The 21,657-nt window shown below is 39.1% G+C and overlaps 1 protein-coding gene across 1 annotated transcript in view; it reads left to right on the top strand.

Annotated features, from left to right (window-relative positions):
* The window catches only part of LOC309672049 (dipeptidyl peptidase 4-like), a gene marked incomplete at its 5' end in the record, with an annotated part of 40,018 nt that extends 19,445 nt beyond the window's left edge, over positions 1-20,573 (top strand). The window contains 14 exons of the mRNA XM_082483454.1: positions 2,351-2,455; positions 2,553-2,620; positions 2,821-2,874; positions 3,347-3,471; positions 4,449-4,496; positions 5,011-5,109; positions 7,052-7,121; positions 8,751-8,945; positions 9,890-9,944; positions 12,018-12,117; positions 13,769-13,833; positions 18,950-19,022; positions 19,284-19,357; positions 20,122-20,573. Of these exons, the coding sequence (XP_082339580.1) occupies positions 2,351-2,455; positions 2,553-2,620; positions 2,821-2,874; positions 3,347-3,471; positions 4,449-4,496; positions 5,011-5,109; positions 7,052-7,121; positions 8,751-8,945; positions 9,890-9,944; positions 12,018-12,117; positions 13,769-13,833; positions 18,950-19,022; positions 19,284-19,357; positions 20,122-20,220 (1,230 nt within the window). The 3' untranslated portion in view covers positions 20,221-20,573. The remainder of the gene's footprint in view (positions 1-2,350; positions 2,456-2,552; positions 2,621-2,820; positions 2,875-3,346; positions 3,472-4,448; positions 4,497-5,010; positions 5,110-7,051; positions 7,122-8,750; positions 8,946-9,889; positions 9,945-12,017; positions 12,118-13,768; positions 13,834-18,949; positions 19,023-19,283; positions 19,358-20,121) is intronic.
* Between the last annotated feature and the right edge of the window lie 1,084 nt (positions 20,574-21,657).

Genomic DNA, 21,657 nt, shown 5'->3' with positions numbered 1-21,657 from the left:
ACTTTGGTAGTGGTAGGTGGGGGAGTGCAGGAGCCAGGATTCAGAATTCCCTTTGTTCTGGGAGAGTTGTCAGCTATGCTGGTTTGGCAGCTCTCCAGTCTTCCTGCCACCTCCGGAATGATCCAGGGGATAAAATGTATTAAGTAGTGTATCCTATAACCTTTGAATTGTATTGGAGGAAAGGCATGGAGGACAAAAGTCACTCTTAGTGTTTCAGATCGCAGCAAACCATTCCAGGTTCTCCTTGGGGTTTGTTTTTATTTATTTTCCCCCCACCCAAAATATCCACTGGAGAGCACTAGGGACAAGGTGCATATAACTGACCAGATTAAAATTTTCATACGCTCCTGCCAAACCAGTCGCTACTGTCTGGATGATGCTTTCCAAGCTGCCTCTCAGTCCCTTTTGTACATGGTAGAGAGTAGGCACCTAATGAACTACACAGAAGATCTGGGGGAAGTGAAGCAGAGATGCAAAAGTTCAGACTTGGAGGGAGAAATGAGTTTCAGAGTTTTTGATGAGAACACAGAGTACACTTTCCACTCCCGCATTTTCCACACACTGATTATGCTTTAGTCACTAATTCACTTTTGAAGTCAAAAATGAAAGTTTAAAGAAATGCAAAGAGGGAGGCAACAGCAGGGATGAAATCATCCGCAGTATGAAGATGAGAGATCAACCCACCTGCTGTCAAATTTGATATGGAAAGGAAGGCCTTAACGCTGACACATTTTGCTTCTCTGCAGCAAAGGCTTCACAATTAGACAATGTGATGATCAAGCTGCAGACTTTGTAAACAGTTGTGCAAAATGAGAGGGCAAAATGCGAGTCTGTGCCATTAAACTAGGTTGTTGGTTTTTTGTTTCTTTTAAAGAGACAACCCACATCTTGGGAGCTGTTGGAAGAAAAATATAATCTCCCTGTATGATTCTTGGGTTTGAGAAGGGAGTGGAAAGTAGGGAGGATTGAAGTGGGGATAGGAAAGGTATATTTATTCCTTTCTTATCTGCTTAGGGATGATAAAAGGACACTTGACTGATAAGGAATATTTTTATATATTTGAGTTGTATATATACACATATGTATGTACAATTCATAAGTGTCCATACAAACTTAAGTAAATTATATATATGCATATATAGACATATAGTTCTCTCTTTGTATATATCTATAGTGTTTTTTTCTTTTAATTTTTTTTTTTCAAAAATAGAGATGAAATTATACTTAATCTAAGAATGCTCAGAACAGCCTGTGTTACTGCATAAGGCTTCCAGGTCATGAGCTAAGTTAGAGCTTGCCAGTTGAGTTGAAGGAAAGTCACACTTTGAAAAAGCACGACTGCAATAAGGGAGATGCTAGCAAAATATTTGCCAGGTTATTCTTTTGCAAAAATATTGCTAGGGAAGAAGGAGAGATTGTCTGGAGCACGTGGGTTAGGAAGACTCAGGTTCTGTCGTTGCTTGCTGAGTGACCAGAGGTGAGTCACTTCATCTTTCTGTTTCACTTTCCGTTTCAAAAATGGGTATAACATCTCAGAGGTAATTGCATTGTGTCAGTTGGCTAAGTAACATCTAGATGTTTCAGACACCACAGAAATAACTTTTATTTCATTAGGTTCAATTTCATTCCTCTGCTTTTCTCTCTACTGTGTGGAGCACATCCAAATGACAGTCAGTAGAAGGAATCCATTCATTTCTGTCACTCAAAATTGATAAGTGGATAGTTCCTTCATGAAAACATCATTCCAGTTTTGGGTTCTCTGGCGTTCGGTAATCACCTGCTTACTAGCAAAATTTCTTCTTGGAAAGCAGCTTGTTTTCATTGAATAAAAGGGGGACATTTTTCACTGTCAAGCTTAAAAAAAAAAAAAAAATTAAGAGTTCAAAGAATTTGTTCACAAATACGTGTTGTAAAATGATAACATCACGGAAAACCTGTATTTGCAATGTTTCCATTGCTATAGGTTACAGCTGCACGTTGGCATCCAACAGAATAAAACAATGACTTTAAAAGTAGATGCACATATTGTTTCCTAAAACGGTAGGATACTAGGAGCACCTGTGGGACTTCAAATTCAGGAAGGATAGGAAGGGACATCGATAGTTACCAGGGCTAATACTCAGGAAATTCTACTGCTTAAGGAGCAAGAAAATATTTTAAGTGTTTACTTTTAGGGTAATGGTTACAGATTCTACCTACTAAATCAGCACGCAAAAAATTTCGCAGTACGTTCAGCGATGCCTTGCTTTAAGTGTTGAAACTCCTGTTTAGAGATACCAAAACCTAAATTTATCATTTTGGTTTTGGAGTTTTGTTGTTTGCTTTAATAGACATCTCTCTGGTGTTCAAGTTTCAGCCATCTGTCCCTCACTTTGCACCCGACAATGCTACCTACTACAAAGTCTTGAGCGATACGGAAGGTTACAAGCACATCCACTACATAAATGGCTCACAGGTAAGTCCTGAGGTGGAGGACTTCTGACTTGTGTTTCTCCTGGTGATAGAGGAGCTTCACATTCTACTTTTTGCCTTGCCTTTTCCCACCCCTCCAGGCTCCAGTACCTATTACTGCAGGAAAATGGGAAGTAATCAGCATAGAAGCTGTAACCGATAACTTTTTGTAAGTATTGTAATTAAGTTATTGTATAAGCTTCTATATAGGAACACTTGTAACAAGGGTCTAAGCAAGCAGGGAGGGAGAACAGGGAGGTGGTGTCATGTAACACATTAAAAATCTGATCTAAACATGTAAGATAAACCTTTAAATATTGTCATGTACTGTAAAGATTTTACCAAAACCAGTATGTTTTGCTTTTGTAGATACTACATCAGTAATAAAAACCGTGGAATGCCAGGAGGAAGAAATCTTTATAAGTAAGGAATTTTTTCTGCAGTATGAGTAAAATATTTGTTAAAGAAAAAAAAACTTTAAGAAATTGCAAAATAAAATATTAGGCTGTTTGCAGTCTAATGTGGGATCCTATATAGGATAGTTAATGGAAATCAGTGTAGGAGTATCAACTGTAAAAATAACTGAAATATTTTTCTATAAGTTTAGTTAATAAAGGAAAATTGTGAAAAGAAACAACCAATCCTCAAGCAACAAACCCCTAAAAAAACCTCTCGTGTTTTTTTTTTTGCTATGATTATAGTTCCAGTATTAATTTAACTCATAAGCTTAAAGTCTGTTTTCTTCAATTTTTAAATCAGTAAGGACTTTACTTCTGAATTTTAACATATTTCATTCGGTCATCTTATTTAAAAAGCATACATTTGTTTAGCATAGCTTAAAAAAAAAACAACAAAAGGTCTCTCATCTCTGAAATGGAGCTCGTCTACTTTGCAGAGTGCTCTTGGAAAGCAGTCCAGATTCTACTAAATGTGTTAGCTGTGATCTGAATCCAGAAAGATGCCAGTATTATTCTGTGTCCTTCAGCAAAGATGCACAGTATTATCAGCTAGATTGTCGTGGTGAGTAGATCTGGAATTAATTGACATAAACATGACTCACTGATTAGTTGGGTGGGGAAGTTCACTTCGTCAAGATCTTGATACGCACTGCGTACCAATGATATGTGTTGATATCGGTGGATAAATGCGTTGGCAACAAAAAAACATACTCCCCCCTAAGCTCAAAAGCACCTTGACAAAATTATAAGGAAAAAATTTGATAGTTCTGTCAGTGGCCCTGAAAGAGGTACAAAACACTCCTGTCCGCTGTGCATCTCCTCAAGAGCTGCATGGGGAGCTCTCTCTGTAGAAGGAATTTGGAGGCTGTGGGTGCAAGGTGAGCAACAGGCTGGGTGAAGAGAAGTGCTCTATGTGTGGGAATAAAATTAAGATGGATAGTGCTGTTCAAAAAAAAAAAAAAAAACCAAAAACCAACCAGTGAACACAATCATAAATTAAGCTATAGGACTGTAGTCTGTCTCTGACCTGTACGTGCTTGTGCTGGATAGTACAAGAGATAGATAAATTACTGAAAGGGTGGGAAAATAAAATCTGCTCTAAAAGTTCCCTTAAATTGAAATGTGTGTTGCTTTCTAAGATGCCAAGATCTTCCTTGATCTATGGGCAAGAAGGACAGACAGCAGAGGGAATTTTTCTGTCGGGCTGTAAAAGCGGTTGTTTGAAGAAGACTGCTGTGGCCTTCTTGACAAGGCTTACTGATTTCCAAACCGTGGTCCACAACAGATGGGTAGACTTTGCTGAAGAGTGCAAGTTTAGTTCTTCAGTACCTCCACAATCATGTGGTTTGCCTGTGAGACAGTCTGAATATTTTACAGAATCCTGTGGCTTGAGTTTGGGCCCTACTAACTTAATCCAGCTTGAGCAGACTGGAGGGAAATGAGTTCTGAGCTTTTATGATTCATCCACTTCCAATTACTTTACGAAGGTTGTGTTTTGAGGCAGTATGCAAACACGAAGGTTTCGTGCTCTGTTAACAGGTCCTGGCCTGCCCCTATCTACTCTGCACAGAAGCAGTGACGATCAAGGTATGGGATTGTCTTAAAATATAATTCATGTTGAGCCAGAAAACTGAACTGTAAATTTATGTTATTTTTGTTCTCGTTGCTTAGTATAATAATTAAAATGTCAGTTACAAAGGGTAAATTTCATTCCAGATAATTACTCCAGTATAGTTAACCAGAAGAATAAATTATATAGCTTGGCATACATTTATTCATAGTTTATTTAATATTATTTTACATTGTGCTAGAAAACAGTGAGTAATGTATGGCTTATTTACTGGATAATTGTTCAGTTTTTTTCTGAAATTGCATTTAGATGAAAAATGGGGAAACCAGCTTCCTAGTTACTAAATTACTCAAGGAAAACTATATCGTAAACATTGAATCTGAGAGGAAAAACAAAAACTGCAGTAAACAAAGACTGTAATGTAGGTTGCTATCATCTCAGATTGAATTTTTGAAGTAGTGCATAATTAAAGAGCCGTGCGTTTGAAAATAATGTATTTAATCTTTGACTCTTACTAACTCTGTTGTCTAGTTCTCAGATACTTGGAAAATAACACTGAACTGGAAAATTCATTGAAAGATATTCAGATGCCTTCAAAAAAAATTGACTCCATTAGTGTAGCTGGATACAGTAAGTTCAAAAACATGTTTTACCTTTCTCTGCCCCTTTCACCAAGTCCTTCAAGGTCTTCTGCTGAAAAGCATGACAGAAAAGATGGGGGTAGTAGGGATTATTGCAGTTATTCAGCACTTGTAGGCAAGACAAGATTATCTTTTTTGACATCTCCAAACATTCTGTTTTTTTTCTGAAATCCCAAAATATCTTATCTGAAATATGCTTTTCCCCTAGTGTGGTATCTTGATGTTTTCATGAAGAAGTGGCTTAACTCCTTTTTTCCTTGATAGTTACGTAAAAAAACCCCAGAAGTTCCTACCACTAAATTAACTAAATAAATAAGAGGAATGAGGGGTGGGATACAAAGCTCAAGAAGCGTTGTTGAATTTAAATTAAATTATAAATTCAAGTAGGTCTTAACTTACAGGATCAAGTCACTTTGGTTTGTGTTAACAGATTGGGATAGTGAAGGAGAAGTTCAGTTATTGTCAAAAAGCAAACTCGGAATCTAAATGGAAAAGCTTGTAAAGTCATTTAGGCTACATTTCAATAAGATCACTTTGACTTTGTGTAGGGGAATATTTGGATTAAATAGTCACGTTCTTAAAAGCACATTCACTCTCCAAGACTACATAAAGTTCTGAATACAGACTAGAACAAAATGCTGGAAAATGAGTTAATGCTTTGCTAGCGGTGCTCCTCTGAATTTCCTCGTCTGGATACAGAAGCTTTCTTGGTGCGTTCCTAGGCTGAGGTACAGCAGCAGGCCTGGTACCTGTCTGAACTCTTCTCGCTCCAGCCTTTGCTACTAGCTCTTCTCTTCATGGCAAACTTCCTCTTGATAGAATTGAATGAGTATTCTTAATGGAATTATATTTTACAAACTATACTGAGTTCTGTCAGTCATTGTTAACTGGTCTTTTTGATGCCTCCCTCCTTCCGCTATTACCTTATTTATATAATAACTCTCTTTATCTTTGTGTTTTCTGTCTTTTATTTCTATCACATTTTTACTAGGGCTAAAGATGAAATCTTCCAGGCAAGATGGAGGTTTAAAGATGTTCTTCGTGCTATCGTCTATATTCATCTTTTTATTCCTCTTTGTTCTTACTCCTTCGTCTCTTCAGGGTAAAAGCTTTTGGGTAAGGGGAATCTATTTTTCATGTTACAAATAGGAGAAAAAAATCCATTTATGTAGTCCTACTTCAAGTTCCAAGTCTGCTCACAAAATCCTCGTATGTTATCAAAGAAATCTGCTTATTCTGCTTATTCTTATTTTCATGTGTGCAACTTAAATTGTTAATTTTTCTGCGTTTTCATGTTTTGCATATTCATATCTGGAGAAATTTCTGTAAGACTTGCACTCTGGCTATTACTGCAGTGCGGTCCATCAGCTTTGCTTCATGCTTCCTTTGCAGCATTAGCTTTTTTAAAATTCGTGAGTGAACAACTGAGCCAATTGGTTCACAAAACTTGCATGGTGTGCATTTAAAATGTTCAGCTAACTCTCGGTCAGCTTGGGTGGAAAGAGTAACAGATGGAACGGGAATCAATGTTGCTCGAGAAATAATAGATATTTGGGTATGTTTCTGGGATGCTTTACAAACTGTCGTGCAAAGCGTACCTGGCAGGTTCAAAATATTAAAAATTTCTTTTTAGTGCTGGGAGAGAAATTTGAGCAGAGAAACATTCTTGATCTAGTGGGAGATTTACCACTGTAGAGACTTACCAAGTTTTACATGTAAGCTTATGATGTAGAATAATGTTACGAGACAGCATGTTGAGTCCCCAACTTACTTAACATTAATAAAATATAAATGTATTCATTAGGACAGGTCAGATTAAATTACTTTCTAATTTTTAGGGGATGGCTCAGATGTGCTCTTGTATGAATTCCAATGCATGTCAAGTTATTTCACTGGAGAACTGACCTAAGTCAAACTCTCTTCACTTTTAGACCTGTGGTATCAAATGATACTGCCTCCCCATTTCGATTCATCAAAGAAGTACCCTCTGCTCCTTGATGTGTAAGTCTCCAAGTTACGTGGCAATGTTGTGTTAATAATCACTTTCATCTACTTCAGATGCTCTTAATAAAATTGGGAAACACAAAACTGGCATGTTTTCTAATTACTTCTTGAAGTACTTTTAACTGGGAGTGAAAAAAGTGAGGCGTATCCCAGTTTGTGATAGATTCCTGTACCATAAAATGATGTAATGCTTAACAAGCACGTTATTTTGCTGGTGGCAGGAGGCACATACATTCTGCATCTGACTTAAAAGCCAGGATGTTAGCGTTAGCTTGCCTCCTTCTCTGCTCTGAATTCGTTTGGGATAACATTCAATGAAATTACGTTCCCAAATGGCACCTCAAATAAGTTGTGTATCCTAAAGCTGAAGTAGTGAGTGTGACGATGCATTTTCTCCATGATATTTGACTGACAACTGGTTTTGGAAAACTGCATCCTGTGCTCAGAATTGCATTTACTCTATTTTCATAAATTCAAGACCACGAGCACGTGCTGTTTGGTCCATTCTTCCACAGGCACTTCTGTTCGTGCTGGTATGTTTGCTTCTAACTGGAAATTACTGAAATTTAGCTATGCATTAAAACAGAAACACTAACCTTTTCCTCTTTTTACAAAAAGCTAACTCCAGAAGGAAGCTAGCTGTTAAATTGTTAGATACATCTTTGTATAATGTAATTTGGTAGCACTGTAACACTTTTTTATACGCCTGTTGAACACTTTAATGAGCGGGCAGTGCTCTTTGCTGCTTAACTTATTTTGGTTTTGATTCTATTTTTATTGACTTACCTGGGCCTTTGTCGGGATTACCAGTGCTTCATTGGGATCTTGATACAAGAAATTCCTTTGGAAGCGTCAGGATCCATAGTGTATAGAAGCAAAGCTTGATAGAGAGAATTCCTAGTAGTTTTTTCTTTGCTTTTAAAACTGGGAAAAATGGGTTATAGAACCATAAGAGCCACTTTTCTATATCTTACTCCGTTGCTACAGAAGTGCACTGCAAACAGATTTACCATCCAGGCACTCAGAGAGTGTCATTTCATAGTGCTCAAGTGCTTCCGAATATTTTAAAACCGAAAGTTACAATTACAGTTTTGCTTCCACTTTCTCAGCCTGCATAAGAAATAGTTTAGACTGTAGGGAACACTGATGAGACACTAAAAATGAAGAAAAAGATCTTTTTCGTTTTCCCAAATGAAGGCTATTTGTTGATCTCGGACTTTAACCAAGTAAATTATGGGTAAATGGAACAAAAGGAGTTAAAGAGCATCACTTTGAAACTGGGATGACTAGATATGCCAACGCAAAAAAGAATTTGGTTTGGATTTCTGATAAGCTGCTTGAAGCCAAAATAACGAAAGTCTCTTATTAGAGCAGAAAGCAATAAAACAAAGAATACCCAGTCTGCTTTCTTGATTAAGAGTTGACGTTTTTAAAAAGCATATTGCTTTTAGTGCCCCGGCAAAGCAGCAGTTTGGAGTCAGTCAGTGGCACTTGTCTTGTTTGCTCAGTTTAAAAGTTTACCCTTCTTTGGTGGCTCAAAATTGTCAGCAATAAATGTCTTTCAAATGCTTGATGTGAGAATAGGTGGAGAGTAAATGCCTGAATTCTGTGGCATTTTTCACCCAGGTATGCAGGACCCTGTAGTCAGAAAGTAGATCATGCCTTCCGAATCAGCTGGGCTACGTACCTTGCAAGCACCGAGCACATCATTGTGGCCAGCTTCGATGGCAGAGGAAGTGGATACCAAGGAGATGAAATTATGCACGCAATAAACCGAAGACTGGGAACATACGAAGTGGAAGATCAGATAGAAGCAGCCAGGTAAGCTAGAGTGAAAGGGTCAACACCTGCTCCTTCTTTTCTGTGCTTATTGTGTAGTGAAAAAAAAAAAAAAAAAAAGAGATGAAGGGTTTGAATGGTCATCTTGAAATTATGGCACAAACATAACTAAATTCTACGTTAGTTTTGGATGCTGAAGTGTGTCATTTATGGGCCATCCATCATTTTATGCTTGAAAAGAAAGAAGAGTTAATGCTGTAATACAAATTTACCGTCTCCCTGGTTTTATAGAGATGATAGCTGTCACGTTAGTAGAAGAGCATGCTACCAAGGAACTTGGAGCTGGAAGTTTTACTCCGAGCTTTTTCACGTTTCTGTTGTGACAAAGTTATTTGTATGAACTACTCAGCCTTTGCATCGTAGTTCATCTTTGTCACTTGGTTTATGCTTGTAGAACTTCACTAAACCAAATGATGTCAGTATGAATCTCAGAATCACAAAGAAGTGATCTTATGGGGTTTGCTTTTGGGGTTTTTGAAATGTTATCGAGTTTAAACAAATAGCATTTCAGAATCTTTTTTTTTTTTTTTTTTTTTTAAAAAACCCTGACTGGATGTACAGGTATCAGCCTGTCTCTTGCTGCTGCAATTTGAGTGTTGCTCCTCTCTTTAAAAAAATAAAGGTGAGACAGGTGGTGAAATCTAATGAAATCTAACCTAATACAATACAAATGTCAGTGAGTGTGGTTTGAGGGCTTTTACAGAATGTCCAGGTTTGGGGTTTTCACACGCACAGATGTTTTTCTGAATTTCTTAAAGACACACATGCCTGAAGTACTGAATATTTTCATATGCCGCCCCTGTGATGAAGTGGGAAATGCTTATTTGTACAATAGAAAGAGGCAGATACGGTGGAAAATTGGCACATCTGTGTAAAGGCCAATACCTGCAATCCATTAAGCATTTCATTCTTCTGTTTGCTTTTAGACAATTTTCTGAAATGAGCTTTGTTGATAAGAACAGAATAGCTATTTGGGGTTGGGTAAGTAATTAAATAAGTTTGGCTGGCTTATTATTTAATTGTAACAACTATTTGTTGCGCTGCTGTGTGTGTGAGGTGCTGCAGTATTTAGCATGAGGCACCTCTGGGGTCATGGCACAGTCCGTGAACTGATGAATTACATCTTACAAGCACTTGTGTTCATTGGCCCTTTGTAAGCATTCGGGAAGTTTGAAGGCAGAAATCGGGACTACTAGAGCGATTAATAACAGTTTAAAGGGGTACTGTCAAGTTCCTGTGCATAAGATGAACCAATATTTTAAAAAAAAAAAAATAATAATATCCCTGTGGATATTCATTAGTGTTTCTTTATATTAGTCAGATGACTCTAATTTAAAAAAAAAAAATGTAAAATTACATGTGAACCAGCTGCGTGGCACAGTTGTTCTGTTTTTACTAGCAGCCTGAGAATATTTAAATTTGCCGTATTGTTGTGCTTGGCTATGTTTTATTTCAGCAGTATTTCCAACCGGAGGCCAAATTTCTCTGACTTGATGTGTCTTTAAAACCTGTCACAGTAGAGGGGAGTGTTTGATAGCATATACATACCCCCTCAGCTGCAAGGCTAAGTATGTAGGTAGTATTAGTGGTATGTATTTGACTCAAACTCTGAACATTTCTCTGTCCCAGGCCGCTGTTCCACTGCTGCTTCTGGTGTCACGGGGAGTATTCTTGCATGAGCTGTTTAAGCATGCTCTATTTAAGTATATGCAGGATGGCACGCAGGATCTTGAATTAAATTGCTAGCTGAAATTTGGTCACTGCTGGTGACAGGCACCAGGGAATAAATTGCTTGAGGGCAAGACGGTGATGACGGTGCCTTTACTAACTTTTCTTGTGGGGATAAACATCTCTGTGTTATATGAAGTCAAATGTAGTGGTATTTACTTTAGTGGGAGGGAAATTCTTTCTGCAGAAATGGAGGACTTAAAGCATTCCCACCTTATTCCTTATGAGCCTTGGGATGAGTACTTGAAGAGCGATCCTGTTTGGAGCTAGGTTGGGGTTACGTGTGCTGGATGCTGATCCTGTGGGCAGATTTTCTTTATCTCTTGAGTTTTCAGGTTGTCAGCCGCTCATTGTCAGCCTGTCGCCTATGAACGTTAGTTTTGTTTGCCGTAGGTTTGTCAGTAGTATCTTTATGGTGGCCAGGTTAGGCAACGTATTCATACGTGGGTTTAATTACTAAGTACGTGCTTTACTTTGCTGATCTCACTGGGGGGACCTATTGAAGTTGGAGCAAACATTTAAGGGCTCTGAACTAAGACACAGTTCCATTTGCCTGTAATCTGGTTTCAAGACAGGAATGAGATCCAAAAATTGCTCTTCTTTTTGACTGCGGGTGGGCACATTTTCCTAAATAACCCCTTCAAACTCTAGCGAGGGCAGTCGTTTGGGCGGTTGGCGACATTGTTTAGGTATCGTGCTGCCTGGATGCTCAAGTGTGTCAGATATTTACTCATCTGTGTATCGGGCTAGACTGCGAGTGAATTTTCTGTGCATAGCAAGGAGTGTGTCGCTGCACAGTTCCTCCCACAGACGCAGCAGAAGATCCTTCGCTCCCCAGTCACAGTCTTGCTCTTGACGCTTTGGAGGAGAGTTAGCAAGTGAGCTGCCGTAGGCCCGCTCTGAGGGAGTTGTAAATTTTCGGGTGCCCCGGTGCAGCTACTCATCAGGCGCGTTGTGGGCCCCAGCTCTGCTTCCACCCACGCCCCCAGCACGGAGAGGGACGCAGCGGTTCAGCAGTGTCTTGTTTCCTGTCTTTCGCTGCTGCCTACGGTGCTACCACACACTGTCATCCTTCGCTGAGTCACAGTTCAGCGGCGTTGGCGCCCCTTTTCCCCAGCAAGTCCTCATTCATCAGCGCCGCAGCTGCCATGCGCTGTTTGGTGCCTCTTTCCCCCACTGAGCAGGCAGGGTGAGATCTGACCCAAATTCAGAATGGAGTTCATTAATATGAAAAACGCTGAGCCTATAAATGTCTGATGAACCGTTTAGCAGATGGGCCCCATCCTTTTCTTTCCGACTAAAATAACAGCAATGTTTTCTTCTCAGTCGTATGGGGGATATGTGACCTCCATGGTGCTTGGCTCTGGAAGCGGCGTGTTCAAGTGTGGAATAGCGGTTGCCCCCGTGTCACGTTGGCAATATTATGGTATGTGATGGCTTCCTCGTTACAAGGATTCCCATATGTCTTGCAGTGCACATGCTGCAAAGTGTTGATTCATCGCGCGGAACTTTGATTATCTACTAGATGCCATGTAAATGCCACTTGGTCTGTTTTTATGAACTCTTGGGTACTGCATTTCAGAGTTAAACCAATTCCCTAAATCTTATTTCCCGCTTTAAAAAGTCCAGGTAATCTCTTTAACCTTTAATGAAGGCTGAATTATTGTAATATTTGTAGTATTGCTGTAATGTGTCTGTGTTCGCTTTCCAAAGCTGCCACGTGTTCCGAGACCAGTATTGTGTGTCAGAAATCCATCGCTATTAGATTTTGCTTCTTCAAAATATTACTTCACTTATAAGAACAAACTGTGAGGCTTAACAATGAACTTGCATTGTAATTTACTGTCTCAAAGTAACAGGATAGGATTTGAATTGTCTTTGGGTTTTTTTTCCGTTCAGAGTGTAAAATTTGGATTTCGTAAATCTAAATAATCTTAAGAACAGCTTGATGTGAGGAAAACCTGAACAAGCAGACAAGTCTGAACGTGCTTCAAGCCTATAGTGTATAAGGTTGTAGTTGCACAAGGCTATAAATACAGGTATAGGGAGCCTCCTCCCAGATTAAAAAAATTATATACAGTTAAAAATATAATATGTGCTGGTACAATGTAACCACATTTTGACATTTTTCTTGTTTCAATTTGTCCAAAAACATTCAAGGGAAAGCTTTTCCTGGCAAACCTCTGCTAAATAAGGCATAATTTATCATTCTGCAACTAGCACAGAGGCTTATAATAGCGCATTATGTGCTCTGGCTAATTCAACAGATCAAATCATACTCCCAGGTATTAGCAGTAGTGCATTGAGGATGTAGGGATGTTTTCATAATGTTTTGGACATGAATATTACAGTATGCAGGAAATAACTTTTTTTTTTTTTTTAATGAAGATCAGGATGTCTAAAATTCTACTTTTAGTTGATCAGATAAAGAAAAGGGTTATGAAATCATGCATATTCAACATTAAAAAAAAAAAACAACCCAGTGTGGCCACACTGATGAAGTCACACGGACATTAGAATATGGCAACAGAGCATTGATTTGTATGGCTTAAAATAAAGCAGCAAATCTGCAAAAAAAGTAATATGATACCATGCTGAAAAATCTCTGGAAAATCAGAGATACTTAATTTTTACTATATATAACATAGAGCGAAGCTGAGTCCTAATTACTGCTACATTTTCATCTTACAGATTTTTAGAAGGAAACATTTAGATAAAATAATCTAAGATTTTTTTCAAATGCTACTCCTTTACTGCAGGATTTTCAGTAATTTTCTTAGGATTAGTGAAAGAATAACAATAAGGTAACATTGACACAAAGTACTTTATTAATATTCAGCATTCAGGTGTCCATGGCAACAAGAAGATTAAATATTCTGAATAATGATGGTTACCTACACGCCTCATTGTGGAAAGCCTGTTTTTATCATTCCCCCCCCTCATGCTTCCCCCCGTTTCCAGTATGCATTTTTATTGTTTGTAGCAGTGGGTAAAATTTCTGGTAGACAGACAGATTGAAATTAGGTAGCAGATTCTGGATCTGTTTTGGTTTGGTTTTGTTTTTTTTTTTATTACAGATTCAATATACACGGAGCGATACATGGGCCTTCCTATAGCGAGTGATAACTTGAAAAACTATAATGTAAGAAAGAAATCACTTTATTTCATTTTTTAAGAGTGTTTTTTCTTTTCTAAACCACTCTATTTTTCTTTATACACTCTGCTTCCTTCCCCATGAGAAGAAATAAGTTTGTGTCGTCTTTCCAGCTATAACTGTTGCATTGTGCTTTTAGAGGCTGTAGTCCCATGCATTTGGATTTGCGTGAGGCAGTTACCGCTTGCTGTATGGTGTGGGTTTTCTTTTCTTTGTTCGGTGTGTTTGGCTTTTTTGGGTTTGTTGGGTTTTTTTTTGTTGTTGTCTTTTTTTTTTTTTTTTTTTACATTCAGTTCCATTTGGCTACTTTGCAGACTGCAAAACAAGCTGTAAAAACTGTTTTATTTTAATCACCAAGAAACAAATTTGTTTTAAAATTTAATATGCTGGTGGGCAAACTGTGCTTTATATTAAACAACATTTCCACCAAAACAAATGTATTCCAGTTCTTCTGAAATGTAATTTGAAAAGAAAAAGAGGGTATTGTGTGAATTTTCTTGCTTTAGGAATCTGCAAGTTTTTTCAGGGAAAGCAAAATCTCCCAAATATTAGGAAACTTCGGCAGGTAGGTAAGTCCTCTGATCACACCAAAAAAACTGCAGACCACCTGAGAGCCAGCAGTGTTGGGGCTGGAATTTTGGCCCCATCTCCAGGAACGCAGGATGTCCAAGGCTTGGTCTAAAATGACTAATGTTTGCCCAGAAGTGAGGGAATTTCCAGGTTTTCCAATGGGAGAAAAACACCTATAGATTTCTTGTCTTCATTATGGCACGATGAATCGTTTGACTTACTCTTCTGTGTGTCAGCTGCTTTTTATTGCCTCCAGGACTTTGTCCCAGGTAGCTGGGAGTAGGGCACAGCAGCCCAAGCCCTCTGTAAGGTTTTGCTAAATTTCAGATCTAGGTGGAAATGCAGTGGCTTTTGGAGAACTGCGGGCGATCTGAGGGGGTACTTTGTGCCCTGGTTACTGGGATGTTTCACAGAGGTGTCCAGACATGGTGATGCTGGAACCAACACGGGTGTTAGAGGAAAAGAGATGGGGCATTCTCTGTGTTTGGGTTGGTAAAGATGACAGTTTAGCACTGATTGTGTCTTGATGCAATTAAATGTCATCGGGGGAGAAAAAAGGGTGAGGGTTGTTGCATTGATTTAAAAGTACGGTAAAACATATAAATGCATACAAGTATGGACTGAAACGTCTGTTTGGATGTATCACTACAGTAGTCTAGTTTTGTCAACTGCCGTATCAGATGTTTTGGTCAAAATTGAGAACAATGGCAGCGGCTGCTGGAAGACTTGATGCTGTGTCTGCCTCTTTTGACCAGCGAGCTGCTCCGGCCCACTGGGGACTGACCAGCAGCCTGCAGCCGCCTGCCTGCCTTTTTCCAAACGGGTTTCTTTAAGGCAGTGGGAACAGTAGGAGGTCTGCGAGGTAGCAGTGTAAATAGAAGTTACTGTCGTCGTGCAGAACGAACGTTAACGCTCTGGGTGCACAAAGTCATTCACCAGCTTCACGGCACAGATGGCAACAGAGGACTGTTTAATCCTTTCAAGCCAGGAGTCGGATTTTCTTGGCATAGTCTCCATTGCTGGCAATGGCCACGTTGAAACTGCCAGTACCAAAGAGCTAAAGGTTTCAAATGTGTTACTCAGAGGACTAATTGGGGAGAATGGTGGCTAGATGGAGGAGGGGTAATTGCACAGATCAGATTGTCACACTTCACTGCTGCTTCTGGAGATAGGAAAACGCAACTTAAGTCTTCATTCGTTGTTAAAAGCCCCAAATCATCTATTCCTTGGAATTTACTGTTCCATATAAACCTGGAGGGGTGGGTAGCTCAAGAAGTGAGGTCGATGCTTTCATGTAGCATCAATGGAAGGGTTGTGGGATTGCGGTGTTGCTGAAGACCCTTACTGACTTCAGCCCAGCGTGTTCCTGGCTTACAGCCCCTTTGTTCCGTGCCCCAGTCCCAGTAGCCAGCCTGGCCCCTTGTTGCTGAGCAGAGCTGTTTTCTGAACTGAATGTTTTTTAGCAAGTAAATGCAAAACATGTACTGAAAGCTCTCCTAGCTGAAGCTGTTAAAGCATTTTTGAACTGTTAACTTCATACTGTCAGGTTTGCGTGCTGCATCATATACTCTCTATCCTGCTGCATCCGCTATCAAGCTGGCTTGAGAAGGGAAAGGTTGCATAAACTCTGTACTGTGTGCCCTAATTTAAAAGAAACGAGACTGCATACACCCCTGCGTAGAGAAAATGGGTGCTGCTAGGCGCCCTCCTAATGTGCAGAGTATTATTAATGACTGTCAATATAGTCTCAATGAACTAGTTTTGGTAAGAGGGGTGCACCCACCTTTGTATGACTGTGACGGTGGGTTTCACATTCACTGAAGGAAGACAAATCTGAGATAAATACTTTTTGTCAAGAGTCAAGACTCGCACTTCTCTAAGTAGGCTAATTAGGTGTGATCAGTGCCTTTTAAGGTACTTGTGAACTATTAAAAAAATCAAAGCTTTGTTAAAGAAAGGAGCAAGCATGGGTGGAGCTCGCAGTATGATAGCGTAGGGATCCTAGGCTGAACGGCAGCAAAGCTGTCTGCCCGGGAAGACCCGACCCTGATGTAAAAGACTTGAGACCAACCGAGGGCAGAGCTGCAGAGGTCAGATGCAGTAGCCACGTAAAGCATATCAAAGAGACTGTTCAACTTGTGAGAAGATTATTTTGCAGTTCGCTCTGAATTTGATATGCTTTTGGCAAGTGTTTGAAACAGTCATAGATTTGGCAATCTTTTTCTAGCAGATTTGAAATGTTCAGTCCTTAAGAACTGCTGCATCATTAGGTTATGCAAAACAGGGTACAATTTTGTAAATATGCCATCTTGTACTGATTTGACATTTGTTCTATTATCTGAGAATATGCTAAAGGGAGAGAGACCTTCAGTTTCAGCCAAACCTTAACTTGTTTGTGGAGTGCTGATAAAATGTTGACTGCTGTGTGAGCTGTAGAAAAGCCAGTTAGTTACACTCAGCAGGGCCCAATTCTCAGCACTTGTTCACGTTACCTTTGGAGAACCTTTGTCCCGGCAGTATAGCTATGACAGGGAAGGTGTAAATTAAGTTGTATGTATTTGCTGTCCACTTGAGGTTTGTTCAGCTGATGTAGCTGTTGCTTTGTGCTGTATCTGTGCCTAACTTGAGATTGCTCCCTATCTTGCAACCTTTTTTTTTTTGGCAGAAGTGCTGTGTCCTTAAAGTACATTTTAGGGAAGGGACTCTTCATGTTGAGTATGGGCACAGACCTCCCTTGCAAGTGATAAAAAAACCCTGAGAAAGTCTCTCTTTTGTGTGTTCCTTCTTTCTGAAGTATTTTACAAATAGCTTAATTTTGTTTATTGCTTGGAGGGGAAAAGTAGTGTTACCCTTTTTCTGAAACTGCTTTTGGAAAGTCGAGTTCTCAGAAGCGTAGCTCAAGTCAGGCTTCCACTTGCAGAAGGTTTGCTGTCCCTTAAACCAGCACTGATTTGCTGGAAGAAAGCTTATAAAAGCAATTTCTCAAGTTTCCCCTGCACATGTGGAAAATGATGCAAAGGATACTACTTAAGTTCTTTTTCTTTGTATCACTGGGCCGTTACTTTCTGAATTGTTCTTTTGGTCAGCTGCTGTACCAGTGCTCTTCAATTCGAAGCAAAGTCCTCTCTCTAGTTTTTGGCACTCTCATAACTATCTCTTCTTGCTCTGTGATACCAACTCATTTCAATGGATAGTGTGCATGGATTTCCATACATTAGATGGGATTTCTGGTGCTCTGCAGCCTTTCCCTATCAAGAGGGCAATTGCAATGTTATCTTTTTTCCTCGCTGCTGAACTTGTTTTTTAAATTTGGTTGAAGAACTACAAAGAACTCATTTCACTTATGAGGGTTGTGGTTATGCTACTCTGCCACAACAAAGGGACTTCAATATTTATGCTTGCTTTAAAGATTCACAAGTGTACAAGAGGCATAAGGAAATTAGAACACTTTGTGTTTTTTCCTAATTTTTACCGTTTTTTTTTTCCTTGCCATAGTGGCTTTTACATTGCTGTAATATAGAGAAAACTTCTGCAGGGGTTCAGCCATTTTCAGCAGGGAACCCCTATAATGTTACTAATAGAAGGAAATTTAATTCACCATATTTTTACCCCATTTTTGCTGGTTGTCTTATCAAGCCTGAAATGTTTCATCTCTTGTCCCTTTCCTTCTTCCCACTCTCATGGCAATGCACTGTCCTATTTCCCTTTCCCTGCCCAAATTAAAGATCTTCTTACCTGCAATCTTTACTTTCCTCATTCGGTAGTACCGAGTCACAGTACCAAGTCAGGTGGTCAGTATGTTCCAGGGAGTATGTTGTTACTGTGTTTTAAGTTTTTTGATTAATCATAGTTGCTTATTTATTTTTTTAATCACTGTATTGTGTTTCAATTCCCAAAAGATAGCTTGACTTCTATTTATAGATTTTTTTTTTTGGCTAGTGGGCTTTCCCTTCAGGCCTTTCTCTATGATATTTAGGGGAGAGCAGTGTTTTAAACTTCTGGTCAGCTCTTTTTACTTGAGATTAAATATTAGCTCTGTTGACTTACCTACAGGTATGCTAGTGTACATTTTGGTGGGGAAGATAACGCGTGTAATCTTTGCAATATCTACTCCTTGCTATCATAGGGTGCACTGTTGCCATGGCAACATTTTTTAACTTGTCTGCAGTCGCACAGGAAACCTATGGCAAGTGGTGTGCTGCAGGCTAACAACATGTTAGCAATGCATTAAATGTGTATCATCTCACTCGCAAAACTCTTCCCCTCTGGAATTGCCCGTTGCTTTGCAGACATAACCTGTGGTAGTAATTACAGACTGGTGTAGAATGGTTTGAGAGCGCTCCCAGTGCTGTTGGGTATGTGAACACGCTGTGCGGGGGCGGGGGGAGGGGGGCAACAGGGGTGGTTGGTTTTATCTGAAGGACCCCAGACTGTGTCAACAGGAATCAAAGTCAGTTGGTAGCAAATGGTCTTCTAATAAATAGCACCTCATTTCTTTTTTTTTCTTTTTTTTTCCCTTTTTCTTTAATTTCAGAGTTCAACAGTAATGGCCAGAGCTGAAAAATTCAAGGAAGTTGAATATCTCCTTATTCATGGAACAGCAGATGGTGAGTTGCAGTTAATTAGACATTTTAGTATTACAGACAGGTTCGCAATTCTACTACTGACAAAACAAAAGCATGAAGGGGCAAGGCTGTTACATTTACGTCAATAAAATAATACTGCTTTCTGCAACTAATTTGTGTTTCAGGCAGCAGTGCTGGGGAGTCTACTGTGTTCATTGCTTTGCTTTTCCCCCCTGACTACTACAGAAGTGATTTTTTTTTTTTTTTTTTTTACCTTTTTCCTCCTCTTCTTCCACTTTTCAGATAACGTTCACTTTCAGCAAGCAGCGCAGATTTCCAAAGCTCTTGTTGATGCTGAAGTGGATTTTCAGGCAATGGTATGGTTCTGTTTTGTTTATCATCATACAAATGGGTTTGCATTGTAAGAATAATGGCAAAAGCTCCTTGTTGTTATGTTATAAATCAATTGCCATCTCAAATAAAAGTTCACATGCTTGCATTTCATGTTCAGTAACCGAAATTTTAACATAACGCACCCCTGTATCTTCTGAACAACAACAAAAAAAAAAAGTAATGCAGCTCCTTCTTGGTTTTGACCCTGTTTACCTAATCTTTCATTTGGTTAATTTTTTTGTGCTGTCAGACAAACAGCCAAGTCAATCCCAATCTATGCATATACCCAAAGTCCAATGAATAGTACTTTACAGATAGGAAACAAGGAAAGGTTAACTTCAGCTAAGTCCACAATAACCTGTCCATCACATTTGGTGTGTTCTCTATTGAACTTGTAAGACAAGTAGCTATTTGCCCCTTCTTAGTGCTGTACATGGAAACTCTCAGACCAAGGTGCAAACTCTTCCTTTCCTACCTTCTCCCAGCCCCTGGGGAGCAGTGCTGAAAAGGATGAAGTATAGAAGAAAGCCAAGTGCATGGCTGTCAATAGATGGTATAGCCCAGGCACAAAGCAGGGACAAAACTCTCATAGCAGCTTCTTACCACTGTCGTGTCTTTGCCTCCATGCTGAATTAGCCTCATGCTGGGATAATTTTAAATGGCTGCACATTTTTATGTCTAACCTGTTTGAGCTATATAATTTAAATGTAGCTAGAACTAACATTCTCTGTGTTTTTCTTTCCCACAGTGGTATACCGACAAAGACCATGCCATCTCTGGTCAAGCACATAAGCATATCTATACCCACATGAGCCACTTCCTAAAGCAGTGTTTCTCACTGCCCTAGCACCAGCGTTTTGGTGGTCAGTGATGGTACTTCTCCAGAAAACTCTCTAGCTAATGTACACTGAGCCGGTAAAAACTTTTATGAATCAAGAGGAGATAAGGGTCAGCTCTTGGGATACCTGTGTATACAATGAAATGCTAATCTTTATAATGATTCCTGTTGCCAAGCAACTGTTGCATTTTTATTGATTGTGTTTAATCAGGTCTTAACATCACCAGAATGTAGGTGTGTTGCAGACTTCTGGAAAGCATGGCACTTGCTCGAGTCAGTAGCTTTTGATATTTCAATCTAAAAGAAAAACAGTCCGGTTTCTACATTAGGGTAATGAATGACAAAAATGTCGCAGAGGAACCAACATGGAGATCAGTTGAGGAATAAAACTAACAATGTTTCCAACAAAAAATACAATGAAACCTGTGATCATTTCTGTGAAAATACCAATAAAATTTTAAACAGATATTGCAGAAATGCTCGATCAATTACTATTTTAGAAACAGTATCGGGAATACTGCAATGTTATTATTTTCTATGCAGAATGAAACACTTTGTTTACTACAGTTCCTTGAATTAATATTTTCTCTGCAATCTTTTGAAGTACAATTGTAGAAGTCTTGCGAGGAAAGCACGTAACCAGCTTTCACCAAAGATTGTCAATGATACCTTGTCAAACCAATGGCACTGAATTTCTTTGTTTCCTATCATAGTACTGTGATTTTTACTTATAGTCAAAAAAAGGCTGCTACTGTGGGAATCTGCACTGGTAAAATCTTACCTGGAAACTCCAGGAGCCCACCACTGTTTCTCTATGGGACAGAAAAAAAGTTGTGTGGGGTTTTTTTTCAGAAGTTTCCTATTTACTAATGAATAGTATATGTTCTTCGCACTCAAACATAAAACATTACTATGCAAACTAGCAGTCACTTAAAGCAAGGGCTGGACTGTAATTCTCATGTGAACATGCTATTTAGCAAACCTGCTTTTCCTTGCCACCTACCGGTAAACTTATGCTTTACCTTCAGCACTCCAGGTAGGCTTCTCCATCTGAAGATAAGATCAGTTTTCTTAATTTCACATAGATAAAAAAGATGCAACCCGCTTGTACTACAAACTGTGCTGCTTTAAAATAATAAAGACATTAAGTTACGAAAGGAGGTGTAGTCTGTATCATTGAAAATGTTGCTTAAAACCAAACTCCTAGAATTTTACAGAAATCCATTAATTTTGAGAGAGACTTACAGTGAAGTTTCTGCTTTTGTTTAATGGTATCACGTAATGCAGTGTAACATGATTATCTAACACGTAGCTTCTTGATATTAGATACCAGCATGTGATTATGCATGTATTGTGGGTTATTAGTGACATTAGGTGTGAATGTAAAAGTTCCCACACCGAGAGATAAAGCACGGGGGAGATGGGGGATAATGTCAAGACAGTTTG

This window comes from Vanellus vanellus (assembly GCF_965231255.1).
Source record: "Vanellus vanellus genome assembly, chromosome: 5".
In the NCBI taxonomy this organism is placed as follows: Eukaryota; Metazoa; Chordata; class Aves; order Charadriiformes; family Charadriidae; genus Vanellus; species Vanellus vanellus.
This window is presented reverse-complemented; position numbering and strand designations above follow the sequence as displayed.